This window comes from Aotus nancymaae, unplaced genomic scaffold, assembly GCF_030222135.1.
Source record: "Aotus nancymaae isolate 86718 unplaced genomic scaffold, 86718_ANA_hifiasm-v0.15.2.pri h1tg000040l, whole genome shotgun sequence".
NCBI lineage: Eukaryota > Metazoa > Chordata > Mammalia > Primates > Aotidae > Aotus > Aotus nancymaae.
In genome coordinates this window covers 116,635,258-116,657,511 of record NW_026988454.1, presented here as the reverse complement: position 1 = coordinate 116,657,511, position 22,254 = coordinate 116,635,258, and the positions used below count along the sequence as shown (strand labels likewise).

Here is a 22,254-nt window from a genome sequence, read left to right as displayed (position 1 = left end):
ATTCTGAAATGTGTACAGATCAAATCAACTTTTGAAGTCAATCAGGATGCCCATACAATTTCCCTGTTTTCTCCTGTTATTCAAAAACCTCAAAACCACTATGGGTAATTCCCTTAAGATCTCCTTCTAACACATAGAGTCTAAAGAGTAAGCAAGATTTCCAAGAACTAAAGCTTTCAACTTTTTTGAGTATCCCTCTCCAATGACATGAGCTAGGAAAGCCCAGTGCTCACTCCACCCACCTTTCATCTCTAACTAGAGGAGCATCAAGCATTTGTGCAGTCTTTCCTGCCATGGCTTCATTTTCTGTCATCTTAACTCCATCACGAATCCTCAGCCTCCTAACAATATCCATATGAAAGAAATCAGACCCCCTTCAGCAATGAAAAACACATTTAAGCTACTGCACACACTATTGCCACTGGAAAAGTAGGTATTTTTTTCTGCCAATCCAACTGCAGTACTCTGGCAATGTGTAGTTTTCATGGTTGTGTTTTCATTTATTAAACAATTAGTCGAACCATAGGCGCTAATCAACAAAAGTATCTTTACTATTTACGATGATAAGAAACTTAACAGCTCTTTGTTTATAATTTTTTCTGAAGTAGGAAGTATTTGACTTTGAATGTAGAGACCATGTAAAGTGATCCAAGAAAATGATATGGCCAAATGACATGATTAATTTTCATTACTTTCTTTCCATCTCTTGCCTCAGATACATTTGAGCCTTGCCCAGACTCCAGCTTGATAGAAAAACGCCCAGACTTGGGCTGAATCAGTCGATTAAACTACAGCTCTTCTTGTAGTTTGAGAGACACAATGCAGTATAAAGATGTACTCTGCCTTCAAGGATTTTACATAGAACTGGGAAGTTAATCATCTGCCAGAGGAGATTACAAAGAAGTGTATGATAAATGTCACATGAGTGATACAGACAAGAGTACCACAGATTTTGGGGGTGAGATCACTGTGGACCCTGATACTCAGAAAAAGCAACCTGGCCTCCCTCTGAGTCCAAGATCGTCTTTGGATCAGATTGTCCTTTCTTTGGTATCCAAAATAGTTCTCTTGGTCTCTATGAGCTTTTCCCTTGGGACCCAGAAAATGCCTTTTGGTTGCACCATGGTTGGGCATTAAAATATCTCACTAACAGGTCTGTTTCCCCTTGTACTGTATTTCTCTGTAGACATGCCTCAAACTCTTGTAGCTTTTATATTTGTTATTTCAGGACTCTGGCGGGTCCTGTGGCTTTTGTGAGGGCAAAAAAGTTTCTGTAGATATTAAACTGATTCATTGTAACCCATTCCCTCTATCACTCTGTCCTAGAGAAATTGGCGTAGACTTTCTGGATTCAAGGCTACAAATTTGAGATTTGACAAAAGCTTACATAATAATGGCATTGTGGAAATCATAATGGTATCAGTTTTGCTAGTTAGAGCCAAGATGGTAGAAAACCAACCCAGGAGCCATCTTGAGACGTGGACACTTGGGCATTGGGAATGGGGGTGGGAAATTACTACTGCATTTTTTCCCATTCTTTTAGCAAAGGTGCCTCAACTTTTAAATTTGATAGAGTGATTTCCACTCATTGACATCACTAGATTTGTTACATCAAAAAGTAGGTCCAGAACAAGTAAGTTTCTAGTTGTAAGGAGTGTGTATGACTTCCTAACAAAGTGCTAGTGTTTGGGTGACATTTATGGATATAAGTCAGAGAATTATCCTCTTTTTAAGTTCCCGAAAAGCAGGGTGTTTTGTGTATATTTTTCCTGTGTGGTACCCACACCCCTCACCCTAGACATTTTCAAAGCTATTTAAATAGGATAATCAAGAAGACAGTGTCCTATTATTTCATTAAAATTGGAAGTTAGGTATTCTCTATTAATGGTTATTTTTTCAGACTTACCTTCCTTTTCTCTATTGAGCTTTGAGTTTTTCCTTTAAAGGGCATATAGTAGAGGCTGGTCTTCTTTCTTTGATAGAGCCCTGTTTTTGTTTTACTGTTTTAGCCAGTATACTATTCGAGTTAAACTTTGATACTGCTTATGTTTTAAGAAAATAAATCTGATGAATGAAGGTAAGTGGATTCTTCTTTTTCTTTTTCTTTTTTTTTTGAGACGGAGTTTCGCTCGTTACCCAGGCTGGAGTGCAATGGCGCGATCTCGGCTCACCGCAACCTCCGCCTCCCGGATTCAGGCAATTCTCCTGCCTCAGCCTCCTAAGTAGCTGGGATTACAGGCACGCGCCACCATGCCCAGCTAATTTTTTGTATTTTTAGTAGAGACGGGGTTTCACCATGTTGACCGGGATGGTCTCGATCTCTTGACCTCGTGATCCACCCGCCTCGGCCTCCCAAAGTGCTAGGATTACAGGCTTGAGCCACCGCGCCCGGCCTCTTTTTCTTAATTTATGAAAATTTAACTGAAATTTGTTTGATAGTAGTTCTCATGCATAACTTGGCTATTTAAAATTGTTTCTGTTTTTAAGAAATTTCAAGATCTTTAGCTTATTTTTCGTCTAAATAGCCCCCTGGATTGTTAAAAACAAAATAATAGCCTTAGAGTTGCCTGGTGCAAGAACTCGATGTAAAAGTATAAGTGGAAATGGAAGTGAGCAAAGGGCTTTCTCTGCCCAATCAGTAAGTAGACATCAGAAATGGATAGCAAAAGCGAGAAACAAAATTTAAGTCTGGGTGTCAGCAACAAAGGCAAAGTTTCAGTCAGATGTATATGATGCTGGAATTACGTTCCCCTCTCCCCCAATGAGAACATCCTTAGGTTTTCTCCCATTCTGCCAAGTGTTCCCTCCTAGGCTTTCGATATGCTCTGCAGGCCACACACACAGGAGCAGGGCTGTCTGTCACTGAACCCAGATGCCCAGCTGTGGAAGATATTCTTTCAGCAGCATCCGTCTGTTTCTTGGCAGCACTTTTAGGCAGTCTAAAGAAAACAGTCCCGGAGCAGCCTTTGGGCCTGCCTTGTGGTTAATACTGTGCCTGCTTGTATCTGGTTCCTGCTCTGACCTTGTGTCCTGGACACTGCTTTTCTTATAATCTTTGTCTCCGTCTCTCTTTTAAAGACTATTCGTGATTTTGGTTCGATTTAGTGAAACGCTTGTGGACATGTAGGGAAACTGTATTTTCTTTTGGTTGTTTCTGTACTGATTCAAAGAGAGGTGGGTGGGTATTAGACAGCAAAGATCTTATGGGAGGAAAAGGGGATCTTTCTGCAGTGCGCCAAGTATGTTGGCAAAATAAAAGCCTGTTTTCACCAGTTCATTTTCAAGCTCAATGATCTTTAGTAGTCTGAAAGGGAGAACCGGTTCATTTCATACCCAACTAGTATCATAAAATTGAGATTCAGGGGCAACCTGGTGCAAGTTAGCATATTCTGTTCTTAAGGGAATATTCTTAGGCTTAAAGGGTGGTCTTCTTTGAAAGATTTAATAGTTTTATTCCTTGGTTTAAATCTTTATTTTTATAGCATTTGTGTTGTTCGACCCTTGTGCTGAAGGGATTTTATTTTCCTATTCTCTTGATTATTTTAAGGTTAGCAGTTGAATGTTGCTAGAATTTACACAAGGGAGTGGTTCCCCACTCCCCCCAGCTCCACCCTCCCCCTTTCCTCCCACCTGCCAATTGTGTCTGAAGTAATTTCCCAGCAGTGCTGTTGACTTTGGGAGATGTAGTATTTCTGGTTCTTGTGTGTGTGTGTGTGTGTGTGTGCACGCGTGTGCGTGTAGTGTTTGTGTCTATGTTTGCCTTAATATCATATCTAACTGATAATAAGTTGTTACTTAGCTTGGAAGTCCTGTCCATAGTTCTCCTTTTCTTTGACCCACTCTGAGAATTAACATGTGGTACTCAAAGGTGGGGGGTGGCAGTGCCTTATGCATGACGACAGGTGCTAACCTTCAAGGAAATTTACCTTGCCTTCCACCCATTAAGGGTACGGTACATAAAAATGGCTTAATGTCTCTTTGAAGGTGTCAGCAGGCATGTGTGGACCACACAGAATGGGTTTCACTGAAAGTAATAGAGTGAAATTGTCTGCATAATTATTTTCGTTGGATTGAGAATCAGCAGCCCTCTTTGGGTTCAGGAAATAAACCTCTGTTAAAACCATATGGCACTATTCTCAGAAGAGATGTTATTACAGGGCCACTTCCCTCTGAAATTTTGAGTCAGGAGTTCTTGAAAGGAGTCACATATGTGAGAATGAACGTCAAGTTTTTTTCCTCGGTCGTAGTTGTGAAAGTCAGATGTTTTCTTTCCTTTTTCACAAATGCCACCACGGTCACCAGGTCCTGGGAAGAAGCAGGCTGAGCTGCCACAGCGCTACCACTTCAGGTGTAAATGTCTGAATTATTATCTGTGCCAAATGATTTTGTCCCTAAAAGAAAAATTGCTCTTAATCCAATGAAATGTGATTTGTCACACTGAAAATACATCTTAAAGTCAGCATAATTGCATTCTGTCTGTCCAAACCCTTGGTGTAGATTTAGCTGGCTTTGCTGTTTTTTCTTTCTCTTTGCCCAGCACCAGTGGCTATAAAACTTTTCTCTGAACTAGTTGTTTGTCACAATGCTAGGGTGCCCTAGAGACAGCTACAGTAGAGTTAAAGGTAAAGCAAATAAGATTATAGTTTGTATAATGGCTAGAGAATATTTGGGGATAAACTAAGTTAGGAAAATATATTAAATAATGTCCACCATATTTTTATGTTTTTTAAATATATGTATTTCAGTAGACAATACAGTGTGTACATAGTGATGAATCATTGTGGATTTCATCTTTTTTTGGGGGAGGAGTGGGCAGTCTTCCTGGTTAGTCTTTGCTATAGATGGAATATAAACAAGCTGTCGATATTTGTTCACATCTGTTAATAAGCCTGGGACCTTATCAGAATCTGTAGAGCTTAGTCTGGCTGTTGGTAATGCTGGGGAGTTGAAACGTTGCTTTGAGCATCAGACTCTCGGTTAGTACTTAATAGACATTGACTCCAGCTTTTTATTTCTTATCCTAGAGGAAGAAGGCAAAATAATCTATGACTGTGAATGGTGGAGAAGGCTTTTTCTATTGCCCTGTGTGTTTTTGAAGTGAGAACTGTTTTTTATCAAGTAGAATGGTTGCTAGCATATAGATCCTTTGGTCACTGAGCCACACTCTGAATTCAATCTTTTATTTATTCAACCAACACTTATTGGGTGCCTACCATAGGCACTTTAAAAAAGGGCTGTGGGAATTCAGAGATGATGATTGAATTCTCATCCATCTCTGGCCCATCACATGGCCTGAAAGAAGCTGAATCTGTTTTAGGAGATAAGGCATGGGTATTAATGACTGTGATGACAGAAAGTGATGGAAAATGAGAAAAGCATAAGAAAATGGCAACTGGAGTGACATGGAAGGTCAGAAACCGTTTTACTTCTATTTGGGGGTGGATGGAAGGTTTTACTGAAGTCAAGGTATTTGAGCTGAATCTTGAAGATTAGTAATTAGGCTTACTGGCAGAAATTCTTGGTTATAAAATTCTTGGTAGATAGATGGTGGCTTTTAGGAGACTAGCACTATACGTCTTTTACTGTCTTGTCCCTGGCTCCATTTGCAGGTATACCGATGGAAGTTATGGCATGGAGACATAGTATCACATGCCTTAGTGCTTTAGCTTAGGTGGTTCCTTCCACCTCAGTGGCCATCTGCTCTCTGTATTAATCTAGGGCCTAATCAACATTCAGAGCTAATTTTAAATGCCACCTTCTCTAGTACTTTAGCAATTCTGTCATTTGTTAGTTCTGTATTTGTTGATCTCCTCTACTAGAGCTGTACCACTACAATGTGATAATATTTCGCACATTGTAGATATTCACTTGAATATGATTCAGTTGAACAAAGCAGATCAGTAACTGAATTAGTCTTTTAAGTATATATTGAAGTTTGTTTTCAAATTAGTGTTAAGGAATAACAATTTATACTGTGAACTGGTACATAAAATTATAGAACTAGGGCCTGATCTTGAAATACTAGAAAATAAGCCCATTACAAAATGATGATAATCATGTTTTTTCAAGGGACATTATAAATTGTTCTAGATTTTAGCAACCTCTGGTGTTCAGTTTTTATATAGGGAAAAGTAAGAGGTCCAGAAATCTTCAGGCCAACTTGGTGGCTCAGACTTTCTTTCCCAAGTCCTTTTATATGTGATTATTAGTTAAGTTTGCAGCTCTATAAATGATATCACTTGTGCTATTTGCATTGGATCCTTGCCGTTCCTCCATTCATAACAGATGGATTCTTTTCTTCCATTCACTATACATTGTTCAGGGTTTGTTGCTTTCTGATAGACAACAGAAATGAGAATGCAGAGAGAGGGTGGAAAAGAGGGAGTGAGTCTATTTTATTTTGTTACCATATTTCTCTTAAGCTTACTGGAGTGGCAAATGGTAGGATAAAAAGTGGTGGGCTATACTGCCTCATGAGATTCAAGGAGCCTTTGGGAAGCAACCTTGCTCAGAAGATAGGCTGGGGAGGATGGCTAATTTTGGAGATTTTTGTGGTTGCTTCATGTTTTCTTTTGATTTCCCCCATCTTTGATGCTGACTCTGATGTTGGCATTCCCTATGTAATATTTGGACCAGAGCAGATTTTGCCTACTCTCTGGCCTGTGCAAGGGGCAGGTACAGAGCCATAGTCTGACCTGTGATTTGGCCCAGAAAGGGCTGATTGCTATGCAGTTGGGAGGGCTTTTAGACTGGGTACAAAATTCTCCCATTTAAAATAACATAACTAAGATTGAACTGAGAAGACACTGTGCATGCATTTCTTTTCAAATTAGTGTTAAAAAATAAAAATTTACACTGTGACCTGATACATAAAACTATAGACCAGTCTAGGGCTCCATTTTGCAATACTAGAAAATAATACATCTTGTATAAGAATACTTCTAATAGTATTTAGACGTTTTTCTCTTCTAAATCTATCTTTCCCTTTAAATAATGAATACCGTTAGAGGTATTCTTGCACAAGGATGTACAGGAAGCATTTAGAAATATGAATCTGAAGCTTGGTAGAGACTGGAGATGCATTTTCCATAGTCATAGGAACCTGAAGCCATTGGGATTGATGAGGTTGCATGGGAAATGGGTATGGAATGAATGGAAGAGAGTTATCCTTTTTACCATTGTGATCTAACTTTGTGTCCTTTTTTTGGAATGGAAGGTTTTCTTGCTAAGCTCCCCTGGGTCCCTGAAGCAGCAGAAGGGCAGATTCAGAACCATTTCAGTGGCCATTGCATGGGCTGTCTAGACTGCTGGCTCCTCATCCTTCTCTTTCCTAGATCACTTTTTGGGCTCCTCTTCCCTGCCTACCCACCCTATATATTTGTGCTTCTCAGGATTCCCTTTTAGACTCTTTTCTCCACTTATTTTGTACCCATTCCCTGAGTGTCCTTATTGACACAATTAACTTCAGGTTCCCGTGACCACTGACAGTGCATCTTCAGCCTCTTCTGAACTTCAGACTGGTATTTCTAGATTACTTCCTGGGTGTCTGCACCTGAATATGTCCCATGGGTACTTCAAACTCATGGCTAACACAGCATTAGGGATTTCTCACCTCTACTTCAACCGAACTTCTCTGCCCAAACATGGACCTCCTCCAGTTTTACCAGTTTTGAGTGCCTACAGTTCACCCAGGTGACCAAACCAGGAATCTGAGACTCACCTTCTCTGCCTTACTTCTGACATTTAATTATTCCACTGTACTGTTGTCTGTACCTCTCTTCTATGTCTCACATTCATTCCCTCATATCTGTTAGTGCTGCTTTAGTTTAGTTCAGTCTCTCAGTATTTATCTTCTGACCTATAACATAAAAATAATTTCCTAACTGGTTCCATGTCTCTAACTGCACTCCCTTCTAAATCTGTCTTCCCTCATAAGTAAAGCAATCTTCCTAAAATGTACACCAATTCACGGCACACCCTTGCTTAAAATACTTCAGTGTCTCCCTGTTATTTGCAGGATGAAGTTCAGACTTGGTAACACACCGACAAGGCTTTTCAATATCTGCTCTGCTCAACTGCCTTCCACCCACACACCTCTGGCTGAGCTCCAGCTTTGCCAGATTGCTTCACTCTCTACTTTCTCATCTCAGTGTCTTTGCACCTGCTGTTCCTTCTGGTTGGGAATGTCAGCTTCTTCTGCACTTTCTTGACTGAATTCTACTCATTCTTTAAGTCTACTCAAACGCCGTCTCCTCTGGGAACCCTTCCTGATTGTTCTTGAAAGTCAAGTATTTAATCTTTGGTTCCTCTTTGGTTTCCTCTTCATACTCTAATTACATTATTTATCACACTGCTGTAATTATTTGTTTTTATGATGCCTTCCAGTATACTGTGAGCTCCCTAGTTTAGCATAGTTCATGGAACATAATAATGCTTAGGACATTTTAATTGATAAGTGAATAAACATTACACTTGCCTTGTGGTTTTACCTGTGTAGGACATTTTCACCTCTTATTACATTTTGTCCTGATGACATCCCTGTGATGCAGATACTTTGTTTTTTCTGACAGATGAGGAAGTTGAGTCATAGGAGGAAATTGAGTCATAGAGATGATAGATTATTTGCCTACAGCCTCACAACTAACTTAGTAGCAGAGGTAGGAATAGACTCCGAAGTTTTCCTGCTTCTTGTATAGTTAGGCCCAGAATTAGATATGAGATTCTCCTTTTTAATCACACTGCCTTGGTCTTTTAACTATTCCATTAAGTTCACTAATTATGTGTAAATGTGTGTGTATGTGTGTGTGTTTGTGGAACTCATAGTGACAGGTGAGGAATCTACAGCATTATTGATTCTTAGGATTGCAAATTAGGTCATTTGTTATTTTACAGATGAGAAAATTCTGTACCTGAGAAGTTCTCCACTTGCTGTTAGTAGCGATCATGTCTCCTTTCAGTCACATGTTCTCTTTCTTACTGCATTTTGGGCAGTCATCAATTCCATAAGACAGCCTTTTTTTTTTTTGAGATGGAGTCTAGCTCTGTCACCCAGGCTGGAGTGCAGTGGTGCGATCTTGGCTCACTGCAACCTCCACCTCCTGGGTTCAAGCTATTCTCCTGCCTCAGACTCCTGAGTGGCTGAGATTATAGGTGCCCACCATAGGACAGACGACTTTGTGTGTTGAATTGCAAGAGTTGTTAGCAGGATTTGTTGAGACAGTAGGCAAGTTAAATCTTGAAAAGAGCCCATCCTCTAAGCAGAAAGAATGCCATTCCTGAGAACATTCTCAATGAAAGGCCCACGAAAGAGATAGGACCCAGAAGAGAAAGAATTAAATGATGATGTTCTTTCAGGGATTATCCCACTCTTCCAGATTGCATTACTTCTTTTCCAGTGAGCTTTATAGGTTCTTCAGTATGTATCATTTTGAAATAAAATGAAGGCCTCTAATTAGTCTGAAGGATGAGAACTTCCTATTGCAAAGAAAGATATGTTTCTATTGCAAAGAAAGGTATGTTCATGATCAGAAGTGTTTTTGATGTCATGGTGCAAATAGAGTGTAAAGCATATTGGGCCTTGAGAGGACAGCATCCAGAATTACCTGGATAGAGACAGGGAACTCATGTTAGTAGTAACACTGTCCCTTTGGCTGGACTCTTCCTCTCTGTACACATATTATGCATATAATAGCAATAATATTAATTTATAACCACATATATGTGGAAAGTCAATGTATTTCATAGGGACCAAGGAAAAACATTTCACCAAACTGTCATTAGTGGTTAAATAATTCAGCATGAAGCCAGAAGGCAGATATCCACAAAACTTAATGCTACTCTTGCTTTTGCAAAACAAAAAAAGGCTTTAAATATAATCACTCAAAGGTTGTTTTTACTATTAACCCACAACAACCTGCTTCCTTTGGGTTAAGAATAATATACTTTAAAATATCTGTTGTGCCTTGAAAAAAAGAGTAAAATTTGCTATCTTCTAACTCCATTTAACACTACTTTAGATCCTTTTTTATATAACAATAACTTGATCCTACTCAAAATACTTGGCACCTTTAGTGACAGAGTGGAATGTAAGAACACTTTAACAGATCTGAATGTGAGTAAACTCCAGTAGTTCTAAAATGAAGAGGTAGAGTTTTCAGTTCCTTTTACAGATTCACAGAAGATAAGAATACTGGGATTAACACAATAGACTCCCTTCATTACACATGGCTGAATAAAGCAATTATCTGTCTATCAAGACTAGCAACCTGTGCAACAGCATTAAGAAAGGGTGGATGGATAGGTGGATAAACCCTATTCCATTGGAAAGCAGTGCTGATATATGAGGTAATCCTTTGAGTTTAACTTGTAAAAACTGTTTTATTTTGGAGTTTATATCATGTTACCCTTGCAGCTTAGAGAGAAATGATTTTTCGAAATATTGTTGACTGCATTTTTCAGTTTCTTACCCATCTGAGTTTTATTAGGGGGGTTATTTCAAAGACATCTCTTGTTTAATCATGTTTAAACAATCTGTTTAAGACCTGTTGTGTAGATATAAACACAATAGTCCTTTAATGTCGTAAAACAGACTTCTGACAGACATTGCACATAACAGACATCCATCCATTATTGCTTAAGCTGCTGTTCCTTCCATGCCTGACCTGAGAGGGTAACCACAGAGCTCAGCTGAAAGCATTCATGGGTTAGAAGACACTGACATGTGCCTATGTGCTGTATTAATGTCTAGCAAGCAGAGAATTGCAGAGCAGCATACAATTGAAGAGGTCTTAGACTAGATTAAAACTAAGTACCTTAAATCTGTTTTAATGGCTGTGTTTACATCTCCTTCTTCTTCATTCCTTTAAAAAAAGTAATCAGGTTTTGCAGGCGTTAAGAAAATCACCTCTTCTTGCCAGCTGGACTAGGTCCAGTTTAAGCAAGAAATTCTCCCCCTCCTTCCTTCTGTCTTTTTCTTTTTTCTTCCTCTGTGATCTTCTCTGCCATTCAGCACAGCAAGACCAGGCTGTGGGAGTTGGCTGACTTTTTCCTTGGTTATTACTTTTTAACATTTTCTTCCTGTTACAGAAATGAGAAAATTGAGAATGATGCTTTGCTGCTGCAGCAGTGAATGTCAAGAGAGGAGCCCTTTGCACTTTTTAATTACGTCTGTGTAGTGTTTCTCTTTGCTCAAAACACACTCTGTCTCTCTGTTTCTCTGTCTCTGTCTCACTCTCTGTCTGTCTCACATAAAATATGCACAAAACCGTAATAATGAAAGAGAAACAGAAAGGATTGCATGCTAAGGAAATTGAGCCAGGATCCAGGAATTGCGTGACAGTCTGTTTGTAGGCTAGTTGTCACTGCGCTCTTTGAAGAATAATGCCATCCATGTTTAGCTGGATTGGCAAATAAACAGTGATGCTTTTTGTTCAACTACGAAAACTGCTATTTCCATTGCTGAAAATGTTACCACTAAAAAAAATCTTTACGTCTCTCAGTGGGGTCTCTAGAAGTGTTAGAAACACAAAGAACTGTGGTATGTATGAACGTATTATAGAAAAAGAAGGCAAAGAAAATGTTTTTGGAAACAAAACACTCAAGTTTTACTACGTTTTGGAAGTAAGGTACAGACATAGAGAAAGAGGTTTTTTGTTCGTGTCCCGTAGTCAAGGGAGAGATGAAGATTCACGTGGCCCAGGATGGTGTGGACGTTGAGTTGTAATTAGCAGGAGAACAAGGTGTGTTGTGATAAAACGGAGTCAGAGAGACGGGGCATAATGTAATAACATCTTTGAAGTAAACTTCTGCACTTTTTCTTAATGTGTCCTTCTGCTCTCTTTGCTTCAGGTTTTCTTCTTCTTTCCCTCAGTGGCAGTCTGGTAGAGAAAAGGAGGCTCAGGCAGTTTAGGGAACTGCCTCCCAGTGTCACTGCCTAGTTCCGTAACTTCAAAGCTAGTCTCAGTCTTTTCCTGGCCATTAATTATTTTTCTAAAATGAAGAATCTGTGGTCTGATGAAATCCATATTCTCTTACAACTCTGAAAAATCCTAATTCATATAATTTTACTTTGAATTGGAATAAGGAGGGATAGAAGCATCCCTTGGAAACAACAAGCAGACAAATTTGAGTAGTAGCTTTGAAATGAGAAAATATCAGTAGATTTGTAATAAAGAAACGTAGTAAGTTAGAGGTGTATGAGGACATGGGATAGGAGCTATGGCGAAGTTAGCTAGGGACCTGGTTAGCTCTTTTTTTCTGCCTGCAAAAAGTATTACTTCTCGTATATTTCCATGATGCTTTCATCTGGTCTTAAAATTTTTTTTTAATCCTTTTTTGCTTCCTACCTCCTATAAAGTTTCTTTTTCTTCAGATGTTTCAAGTTTTTCGAGTCCATTATCTCAAGAAAAGGGATTATACTGTAAGCATGTGTTTACTATAATTTATTCCCTGAAGTGTGACTGATATTGGCATACACTGATAACTGTCCTTTCTCCCAGACACTATATGCTTTGATTGTTGTGATTCACCACAGCCTAAAATCTAAAAGTTATAAAGGAACTTGCATTTATAGACACTCAAATTAATAACATACAATTCTTTTATTTATGTATTTATTCCAAGATCTCAAATTCTTTAACCCTTAGAAGCCTAAATTTTGAAAGGAGCAGGCCTTTACTTCTCTCTTGCACACATCTAATTGTATTTAAAAATGACTACTTATAAGGTTGAGATAGTGAACTTTATGTCACTGACCTAAATGGGTGCCTTTTAGTATTAAAAGAAAGCAAATTCAGCGTTTAACATTTTTTTCTATGAACAGGACTCCCTAGAATATTTCTATGGAGTCTATGGCTTAACCATGTAATTATATCTCTTAAGTAGATTATATTTTTCTTCCCATAATTATGTTTCACCCAAGAGACTGGAAAGGCTTCAGACCTCTCTTGGGTGAAATTGTTCTTCCTCTCTTCTCTCTTGATAAATGCCGAATCCTACATGCCTGACTCTGTTTAAGAGCCGAAAAAGGACTCTCAAAGATATGTGGTAGTGATTACGTTTTTTTTTTTTTTTTTTACTTTAGAAATTGGTTTATATATTAAGAGGGGCCCTTAGAGAGAAGCTCTGTTAGCTCATTTTTGAAATGCCATCAGAGAAGAATCTTCTGGAAGCAGATTTGTTTATGATCTGTGGTCCTCTGTCTGAAGCCACACACTAACATTGCTCTAGGGCTGTCTCAACTCACGAGCTATCCTGTGTCATATTGCATGGCTATTAATTTCCAGTGGCTCAAAGGGCTGGAGGCCTTAAACATGAAGACAGTTTCTTAGTCCATTTCTTTATACTAGCCCAGAAATAGTTTTTGACCTGAATCAGACAGTGTACTCTTAGGAAAAAAGATGACTCAGCAGCCTTTCCCAGCAAAGATTATAGACTCATCAATTTTACTGTGGGAAATGTTTCCCAATAACCAGCTTTTTTTTTTCTGTCCTCTTTGTCTTTACTGTACAAAAGTACAGATAATTTTAAATGTATCCATGTTCTTATTTATTAACTCAGCGATCATTTATTGTGTGACTTCTCTGTTCCTAGGCTCTAAGTTTGTGCTACACATAGAACGTGACACCCATCCTTAAGGGGTTCTCAGTCAAGTCTAGGAAAATCTAAGATAATAGGGTTTGAAATTTTGTATAAATATTTTATGTCAATTCATAGTAAGTTAATGCTTACTGAATGCCTACTGCACCTAAGCATAACCACATGTGGTAGACAAAAAACAGTTGTAGCTGCTCTCAGCTTGCTGGGATGGAAATCAGAAGGATCATCAAGGCTCTTGAGACAGGAAACGTCAGAACAATGTGATGACCAACTTGAGCTTGGAAGGGATTTTGCCAAGTGGAGTTGATGGCAAGTGGGTGTTCCAAGTGGAGGGGACAGCTTGGGCAAAGGCACAGGGTGTCTTTGGACTGTGGATAGACCAGTGTGAGTAGAGCACAGGCTGGGAGCAGTACAGTTGTAGCCACTGGAAATGAGAGTGACAACGCATATTGCGACCATATTTTCCAGGTCCTTGTTTGCTGGGCTCAGGGTGCTCTATTTAATTCAATAGACAATGGAAGACAATTAAAAGGTTTTGAGCAGGTAAGTGATGTGAATGTTAGGACTTGGGGGCATAGAGAATTTTAGAAATTATGGAAATGAACTCTTCATTTTTGGTAGATGAGGAAACTGAGACCAACGGTATACCATTCTGATGCCCTTCTAAATATGCCAGGCTGCTCCTCTGTTCTATTAGCCACAGGTCAGAGGGTAGGAGGGTTCTAGTAGGGGCCCATTCCTGAAGAAACTGTAAAAGTGGGCTTAAGTGGATGATGGGGGTCTAGGAAAGGAGGCAACAAAGATATGCCTAAGCTGGATTCTGAGTCTGGGAGACTAGAAGACGGTGATGATGGAAATAAAGAAATCAGAGGCTGGTTGGAACAGCTTGAGGAGGCAGGGAGGGGCAAAGGGCTTAACTAAACATTACAAGAGTATAGGTCTTTGATTTCCAGACATTCACAAACCACCAGTGAAATGTAGTCATCTGAAAGTAAACAGAGGAGCAGACTTTCACTTTTCTCAATAGTATTTTCATTTTTACATGTGTGTAGGAATGCAGAAAATCAAAGGTTTTAATCTAGAGCCTCAACAGTTATAAAGTATGTGGATAAGAACTTTGTGTGGCTTCTCTAAGAACATACTTGAGTCTGTGTAATCTGCGCTGTTGCTTTTGCTGGAAACTATCAACTAAACTCCATAAGATACAGTAAGGCTCATCCTTAGTAGAAGAATTCTAGTAATTACATGTGGAATGGAATTGTGACTTTAAAATTAGTCAACTGGTTCCCTAACCCTTCCCTACACACACACTTCTTCATGTAGCACTTTTAGGATAGATGAGAAGTGGAGTCTCATTATTTTTTTCCCAAACTGCTGTGGAATAGCAGCTCTGTGGACATATGACCGATTTTCTCTGAAAAATAGTAATTCTGATGCAAGTCCTCTCTTCTCTTCCTTTTTACTCCAGGGATCATTGTCACAACATTCTAAAACTGTTACATCCTGTGGCCTGAGCCCTAGAGTATTGGACCAGACTTTATTTAATCACATACTTGGTGACAGCAAAATTAGCTCATGTCTCCCCAGTCAACCCTCTCTTCCACTGAAGTCTGAATGCATGGTGGATGAGGCTCATGGACTGCCAAAGTATGGTTTTATTAATCAAGAGAGCTGTCTTTTTTTTTTTTTTTGACCGAGTTTCACACTTGTTGCCCAGGCTGAAGTACAATGGCACAATCTCGGCTCACTGCAACCTCCACCTCCTGGGTTCTAGTGATTCTACTGTCTCAGCCTCCTGAGTAGCTGGGATTACAGGCATGCGCCACCACGCCCAGCTAATTTTGGATTTTTAATAGAGACTGGGTTTCTCTGTGTTGGTCAGGATGGTCTTGAACTCCCAACCTCAGGTGATCCACCCACCTTGGCCTCCCAAAGTGCTGGGATTACAGGCGTGAGCTACTGTGCCCGGTCGAGAGCTGTCTTTAACCCTTAAATATGTGTTAGCCCTTCTAAATAAGAAGGACATTTTTCTACATGATCACAGAAAATACCACTTCCTTAATATTTAAAAATAGTCCATATTCAGACTTTCTCAATTGATTCCCAATCATGGCATTTTAGTGATTGCCCCCACCACAGCCTTTCTTCAGTTATATTTAATTGCTTTCTCCCCCACTAGACTGTGAACTCCTTGAGGACAAGGATATTATCTTATATATTCTTCTATGCCCTCCTTCTCACAATACCCTAGTGAGGCTTGCATGTAGTAGATACCCAGTACACATTAGTTGCACTAACTGACCCAAATATGGACATGGTACTGATTCCTTACTGATGCTCTATTACAGATCTTCTTTCAAACTTTATTTAAAAATTATGTTTTAATGATACTTAGAATACAAGTAGTTACCTAGGAAATGTTTAATCTCAAGTTAAAATACTACAAAAAGATGAGCTGCCAAACATCATGCCCTAGTGATCAGCAAAATGACTCTGCTGTGCCACTTTAGGGTAGACTGGGCATCACATGGCACACTCTTCATGAAAGATACCTTGTTTTCTGTATGTGCATTTTGACGTTCTTCAGGGCGCCCTGACTGGTGCAGTGCATCAGGCTGTGGATATAGTACAGAGAATATAAGGTTCTGGCTAGGGAGCCATGTTGCTTTCTAAAATTGTTAAACATTTCTCAATCAACTTTCATAAAAATGCGCAAAATGGGTTGCACTCACACAGTTTACTTTTGTAGTTCACAGACCACGTTTCAGAGTCTTTGTGTGCCAGTTTCAGATGTGTGATTTTTGAAAGCAGAAGTCATAATGGTAGTATTACTAACTCACTGTGGGTAGGGCACAATAGGGTGATTAGCTAGACTATGGCTTAGGGACTTAACTGTTTCTTATTTGTCTTTGCTCTAAGGATGTGTGAATGCTGTGACCTTTTGATTATGATTTCTTCTTGTGCCTCTGAATTTATTGCAACAAAAGTCATATTCAGCTAAACATACTCAACTTTTTTAAAAGAAATCTTTTCTGAAAACTACTTTTTTTTTGCTTTTAATTTTAAATTGATTTTTGATGCTGATTTCCCCTGAATGACTGCTGTTGAACTCTTATGATCTGAAATAAGCTGGTTGGCAAGGGAAAGAAAACAACCTAGACCAGCAATCAGGAAAACTGAGTTCTGGTCCTGCCATTAAGTATATGGCTTTGGGTAAGGCACCAGGGACTCAGGATCCTCATCCATAAAAGAAGTACATTGCTCTAAACTTTAGAGTCTAAATGATTTCTATTGTCCTTTTTCATCTCTCTAATTTTCAGTGACTTTCAACAATGCTTAAGAATTACAGTGAAAGCAAATAGGGTTTTCCAGAAAGAAAGCAAGTTTTCACTTAAATGAATGTCCTTCAGTAAAATTTTGTAGAAAGCACCAATAAGGGCTTGTCTCTAGAGAAGGGTTTTGTTGACTAGTTTCAGTAGATTGCCAAATAAGAACTTTTTTTGGTGAAAAATGGTGGTACAATATGCTATCCTGGGCCAGAAAATTTTCTTTCAATAAAGGAATTTATGTAAAAGAGGAGAATATTCATTCACTCACTTACTGCATAAATATTTACTGAGCACCAACTGTGTAGCAGGCACTGAACTAGGTTGTGAGATTACAGCTGTAAACAAGACAGAGCGCTCATTCTCATGAGACTTACAGTCTTACAGGAGAGACAAAAATAAATACACAAGATAATTACAGATTGTGGTGACTTCTGTAAAGAAAATAAAGAGAGGGTGTGCTCAAGAGGGTGGGAACCTACTTTGGTTATGGGAGGCAGTCAAGGCCTCTCATAGGAGCTGGTGTTCATTGTGAGGTATAAGGGATAAGAAGGAATGGGCCTTACAAGGAATCGGGGAAGAGCACTTCAGGAATATGGAAAGGTCGTGAGATGGGAAACTGAACAGGAGACAGTTTTTCAGCTGCCCAGAGAGAGGTGTTAGGGTCTTTGGCCAAGGTTGTACCAGTAGAAATGGAGAGAACTGAATCGATTTGACATATAGTATTGAGATAGAAATGACAGAACTTGGTAATGGATGGCATGTGGAAAGTGAGACATAAGGAAAAATCAAGGAACACGTCTAGGCTTTTGGCTTAGGAAACTAAGTGGCTCGTGCCATTTACTTAGATGCGGAACTACTAGAGAGGAACAGGATATTTTTGGAGGGGAGAATAAAAAAAATTCTGTCTTGAATATACTGCATTTAAGATGCCTTTGGGACATCCCAGGGAAGATGTCAAGTAGGCAGTGGAACACACAAACCTGGAACTCAAGACGGAGGTCAAGGCTCAACCCAGCAAAGGGGGAGTCATTGGTATAAATAGGTGGTATTTAGTGCATGAAATTGAGATCATCTTGGGCAGTGGTTCTCAATCCTGGCCGCACACTGGATCATGGGGTGAGCCCTTAAAAAAAGAAGAAGACCTTTTCCCCAGGTCCCACTTTCAGAAATTCTGATTTAATTGATCTGATGTGAGGCCTGGACATCCATCTGTTTCAGGAAATTGTCTTATTCGGCAAGGGTGGAAGGACTCGGGGAGAAGTGCAGCTAGAGAAGGGATCCAGGACTGAGCGTTTGCATAGAGTCTCAAGTATAATACAGGAGTTTTCCATTCTTCATACCCTCCTCCTGCTTGGAAGATCTACTCTTTGGTCCTTTGGATGAGGTTTGGTCCTCAGGGCACTCTGACAGAGTACCCTGTCCTTGCCTTAGTCAGCGTGTCCTTGGTCGTCCATGTTCTTGATTTCTGAAGGAATGGCTTGGGTGCTGAGGATTTAAGTACTCCTTCTTTCAGCCCGTCATTCGAGTGTTGCCCTGATGTGGTTTAGTGGTAACAGGTATTTGTCATAGAATGTGAAGAACCTGTTTGACTTTTGCTCTTCAATGTACTTTGCTCTTCGATGTACTTAATACATTATGAAGAGGAGATTTTGTTGTGGTTGCAGTGGTGGCTGTGAAGGGGCAGATATCTACAAAGAAAAATGCACATGTTTTTGTATACGTGCATCTGTAGATAAATGTTTCCTGAATTATTCTAGGGTGCCTGTAGATACTTGGAAGTGCTCTTTGAAGATAATTTCCAAAAGGTCATTGAGGCTTTTAAAATTTCGCCGGCTTTAACATTTTTCACGCTGACCAGTGCTAGCTTAAGTCCTTTATTCTTGTCTGCAACCTCTCATTACTCCTGAAAGCACCGGGCTAAGAGAGAGTAAAAATGTACTCACACATGTACAGTTTGAGCTCACATCTCATACAGCCTCTAGGAAAACCTAATGAAAAGGCTATAGAAAGCAGAGGCAAAGCTTATTAAATTTTCTTGTGACCCGTGGCCCACGTAAAGTCCCAGTGTATAAAGGAACCATGCAAGATCATGTAGCCCTCCCCTTAGCCCTCAGGGATCTTGCCATTCCAAAAATATGGCCTATTAAGAAAAATAACTTCCAGGACAATTCCGTAAGCTTTCTTGTTAATGTTTACAGCTGTATCAACACCACACCAATACTATGTGTGTGCGCGCGTGTGTATGTGTGTGAGGAACAGACTCCATGGATCTGTGACAAGTACTATACAATTCCCTATTGTGAAACTAGTTAGACCCAGCAAGATGTATTGATGGAAGTTTGGTGAGTTAGGTTACAGCCATTTGTTTAGGATAAGGGGTGAATTCTTAACTTTGTAATTGAATCCTTGTTGCTACTTCTGCTTATGTTGAAAGCCAGCCTTGGCACCTCACTGGGCTTAGTTCTTAGGTGTCTCACTCTATATTATCTGGATATTTTCAGCCCTCTATAGCAGCTGGAAGAGGAAGGGAAGAGAAAGCTAGAATACCAGCACTGATGGTGCCTCATGATGAATGGCAATTCAGCGAACTCGGACGAGGGCTATATCCTTGTTGAAGCTGAGCTAGTCAGCAGCTGAGGACCATAAGCTAGTTGTTCTACATCTACATGCCTCAGTCACTTCCTAGGTGAACACATTGCTTGCCAGGCTCTAGGACCTGTTTTGGGTCACCTCTAAAAGTCCTCTAGGGATCTAAAATCTATTTGTAATCTGGATACAACACATTAATGGTGGGGAAAACAACCATTAACAATGAATTTCTCTCATTTTTCCATTATTTTTCTCCTAGGTCTAGTCACTCTGTTATAGCAGATGCCCAAAAACTTGCACTGGCAGGAAACAGGGTGATGGGTGCATTTCAGTTAATGGGCCTAGCTGAAACACGTTTGGCCGTGGAGACGGCTACACTCATATTACCAAGCCCTGGCTTCCTATCTGTTTTCTTTGGGCTGGATAGGCAATGAAAAAGGAGACACGAAAATACATTTTGGGGCAAATAAAATAAGGAATTTGTCTTATGAAGACAGCTTATAGTTGGGAAATTCTGATGTTCAATTTAACCCTATCCTGATGCATTCCTCTTGTTCTGTATTAAGTGGAAGCTAAGGCGTTTGCACTACCCATAGAGTAGAGAAAAATTTCCATGCTTGAAGCCTTTTCATAAACCTTCCTCAAGGTTTTTTTGTTTTATGAATAATATTCTAATTCCCTTAGTTTCTCTTCAAAGGGCAAACTCTGAATCCCATCATCATCTTAATGGCTCTTCCTCGAATCAGCTTCAATCACTTAATATTTATACTAAAACGTTGGGGCAGCACCCTAGGGCCTCACTGGCACAGAATCTGGCGGAAGGAATGCACAGTCCATTTCTGTTTCTCTAACGGGCATTGAATTTGTCCCCAAAAGCACCACCCTATAGATTTCCTCTACTACGGCACACCCAGATTCAGATGCTTTTCTGTTACACTTGCACCAAGATACTAGTATGTCTTTTGTTAAGAATGATTTGATGATTTTTAAAAAGTCTTAGTACCTTGGGTTTATTTTAATTTTGCGTATTTCTCTAATACTCAGAATTTCCTTAGGTTTTAGGCTTGAATTAACTAGAAGAGCGATAGAAAGTTTTTTTTTTTTCCTCCAAATAATGGATTGTCACAGTCACATGTTTACTCAAAGAGTATATTTCAGCTTCTTTTCCAAAACCACAGTAGTGGATTTAAAATAAGAAAGCATTCTCTCTGATTTAACGGAGTTTATTATATGCTTTCCAGCTTTGGCATATCACAAAATATCCAGATTCCTCTTGAGAATTTGAGTTTCTCTGCTTACATTTCTGTTTTTCTATTTCTTAAAGGGGTTTAGGTTTGAGTTTTAATTTCCAGTAAAGTGTAGTTGTAACATTAAAGAAAAGTCACTATGGTCATTGTGGAAATTTCCCTTTGACAAATGTGTTTGTCTGTGTCTCTGCTCCAGCTTTGTGACCTTGTGGCTAACATACTTGGACTCTCTGAACTTTCAGAGGGGTTTTCCTCCATCTTGAAACAAGCAAATACCCGCAGTACACACCTCTCCTGTTTTTTCACTGAGAGGGCCAGAGAAGGCGCCGAGTATCTGGCCTCTCTACTGATGCTTGACTCCAAGTTGTCCTCTGAGACCTCAGCTCTTCATTTATGAAACAGAGCTAGGAATGCTGGCCACCAGTTACTGCTTATAAAGCAATTTGAAATGGAAGGCATTGTGTAGACACGTCATTATATTTAGTATTGATAATTCCTTGGCTTAAACTCCCAGTTTGTATGTTCACATATCTATTTAGCATGGTCAATTGTTCAGCTAATTAATATGCTTTTATTTTATGATTTGCTATTTCCAGGGCACAGACAGAAGCTTGATGACTCTAAACCTAGTTTGTTCTCTGACCGCCTCAGTGATTTAGGGCGCATTCCTCATCCCAGTATGAGAGTAGGTGTCCCGCCTCAGAACCCACGGCCCTCCCTGAACTCTGCACCAAGTCCTTTTAATCCACAAGGACAGAGTCAGATTACAGGTAAGACAGATTCATAGGTTTCACTTGCATAGATGCCGGCAGGCTGGGGGTGAGGGGCTACCAGAGGAGATGTGTTCTTTTCAAAACTCCTGGAGCTGTGAAGTGTCTTATTATTAAAGAATTAAGACTTGAAGACATTGATTTCTTCTTTTTTTGTTAAAAAATTTTAACATTCAATAACTTGGGGATAAAATTTTGGGGGATATTTCTAAAAATGCTCTACTCTGCAGCAATGTCAGTCTGTACCCTGGTGGAATGGTAATAATGCACTTTGGGAGAATGTTTGTTATAAGTTTCTGTATCGTATCCAGGTGGTGCAGGGGATAACATCACACCCTTACTATTAGAAAATTAGTGTTACCGTCTCAGATTTGGGCTTACATTTCTTACATGTATAACTATTTCATTAAGTCTGCTTGAAAATTGCCCAGGGCGAACAGGAAGCCTTGATTGGTAGTTATAAGGCAAGGTCAATGAGTGGCTCATCGGGCATACAGAATTCACTTCTGATTCACATTTAGCTCTGGTTCCTCATTCGACATTTCTCTTCATAAATTCTAGTCAGCTACTTACTTTACCTTTCTTCTGAGAAATGAACATCGGCCTTACATTACAGACTAATCATTCACATTTAGTGCACTGAGATCCCCAACTCTTTTCTTTTTGCCCCATTTGTGCAAAAACAGATCTTATTTAAAGACTAGTTTGAAAGCTTTTAGGTCA

General features: G+C 39.5%; 1 protein-coding gene across 4 annotated transcripts in view; it reads left to right on the top strand.

Annotated features, from left to right (window-relative positions):
• Window positions 1-22,254, top strand: part of RUNX2 (RUNX family transcription factor 2) — a 221,506-nt gene that overhangs the window by 140,940 nt on the left and 58,312 nt on the right. For 3 of the 4 annotated variants that reach the window (XM_012448780.3, XM_012448782.3, XM_012448779.3), the window contains exon 6: window positions 21,358-21,531. The exons of the other annotated variant lie outside the window; for it this stretch is intronic. In XM_012448780.3, coding sequence (XP_012304203.1) covers window positions 21,358-21,531 — 174 coding nt within the window. The remainder of the gene's footprint in view (window positions 1-21,357; window positions 21,532-22,254) is intronic. 4 annotated transcript variants of the gene reach the window in all.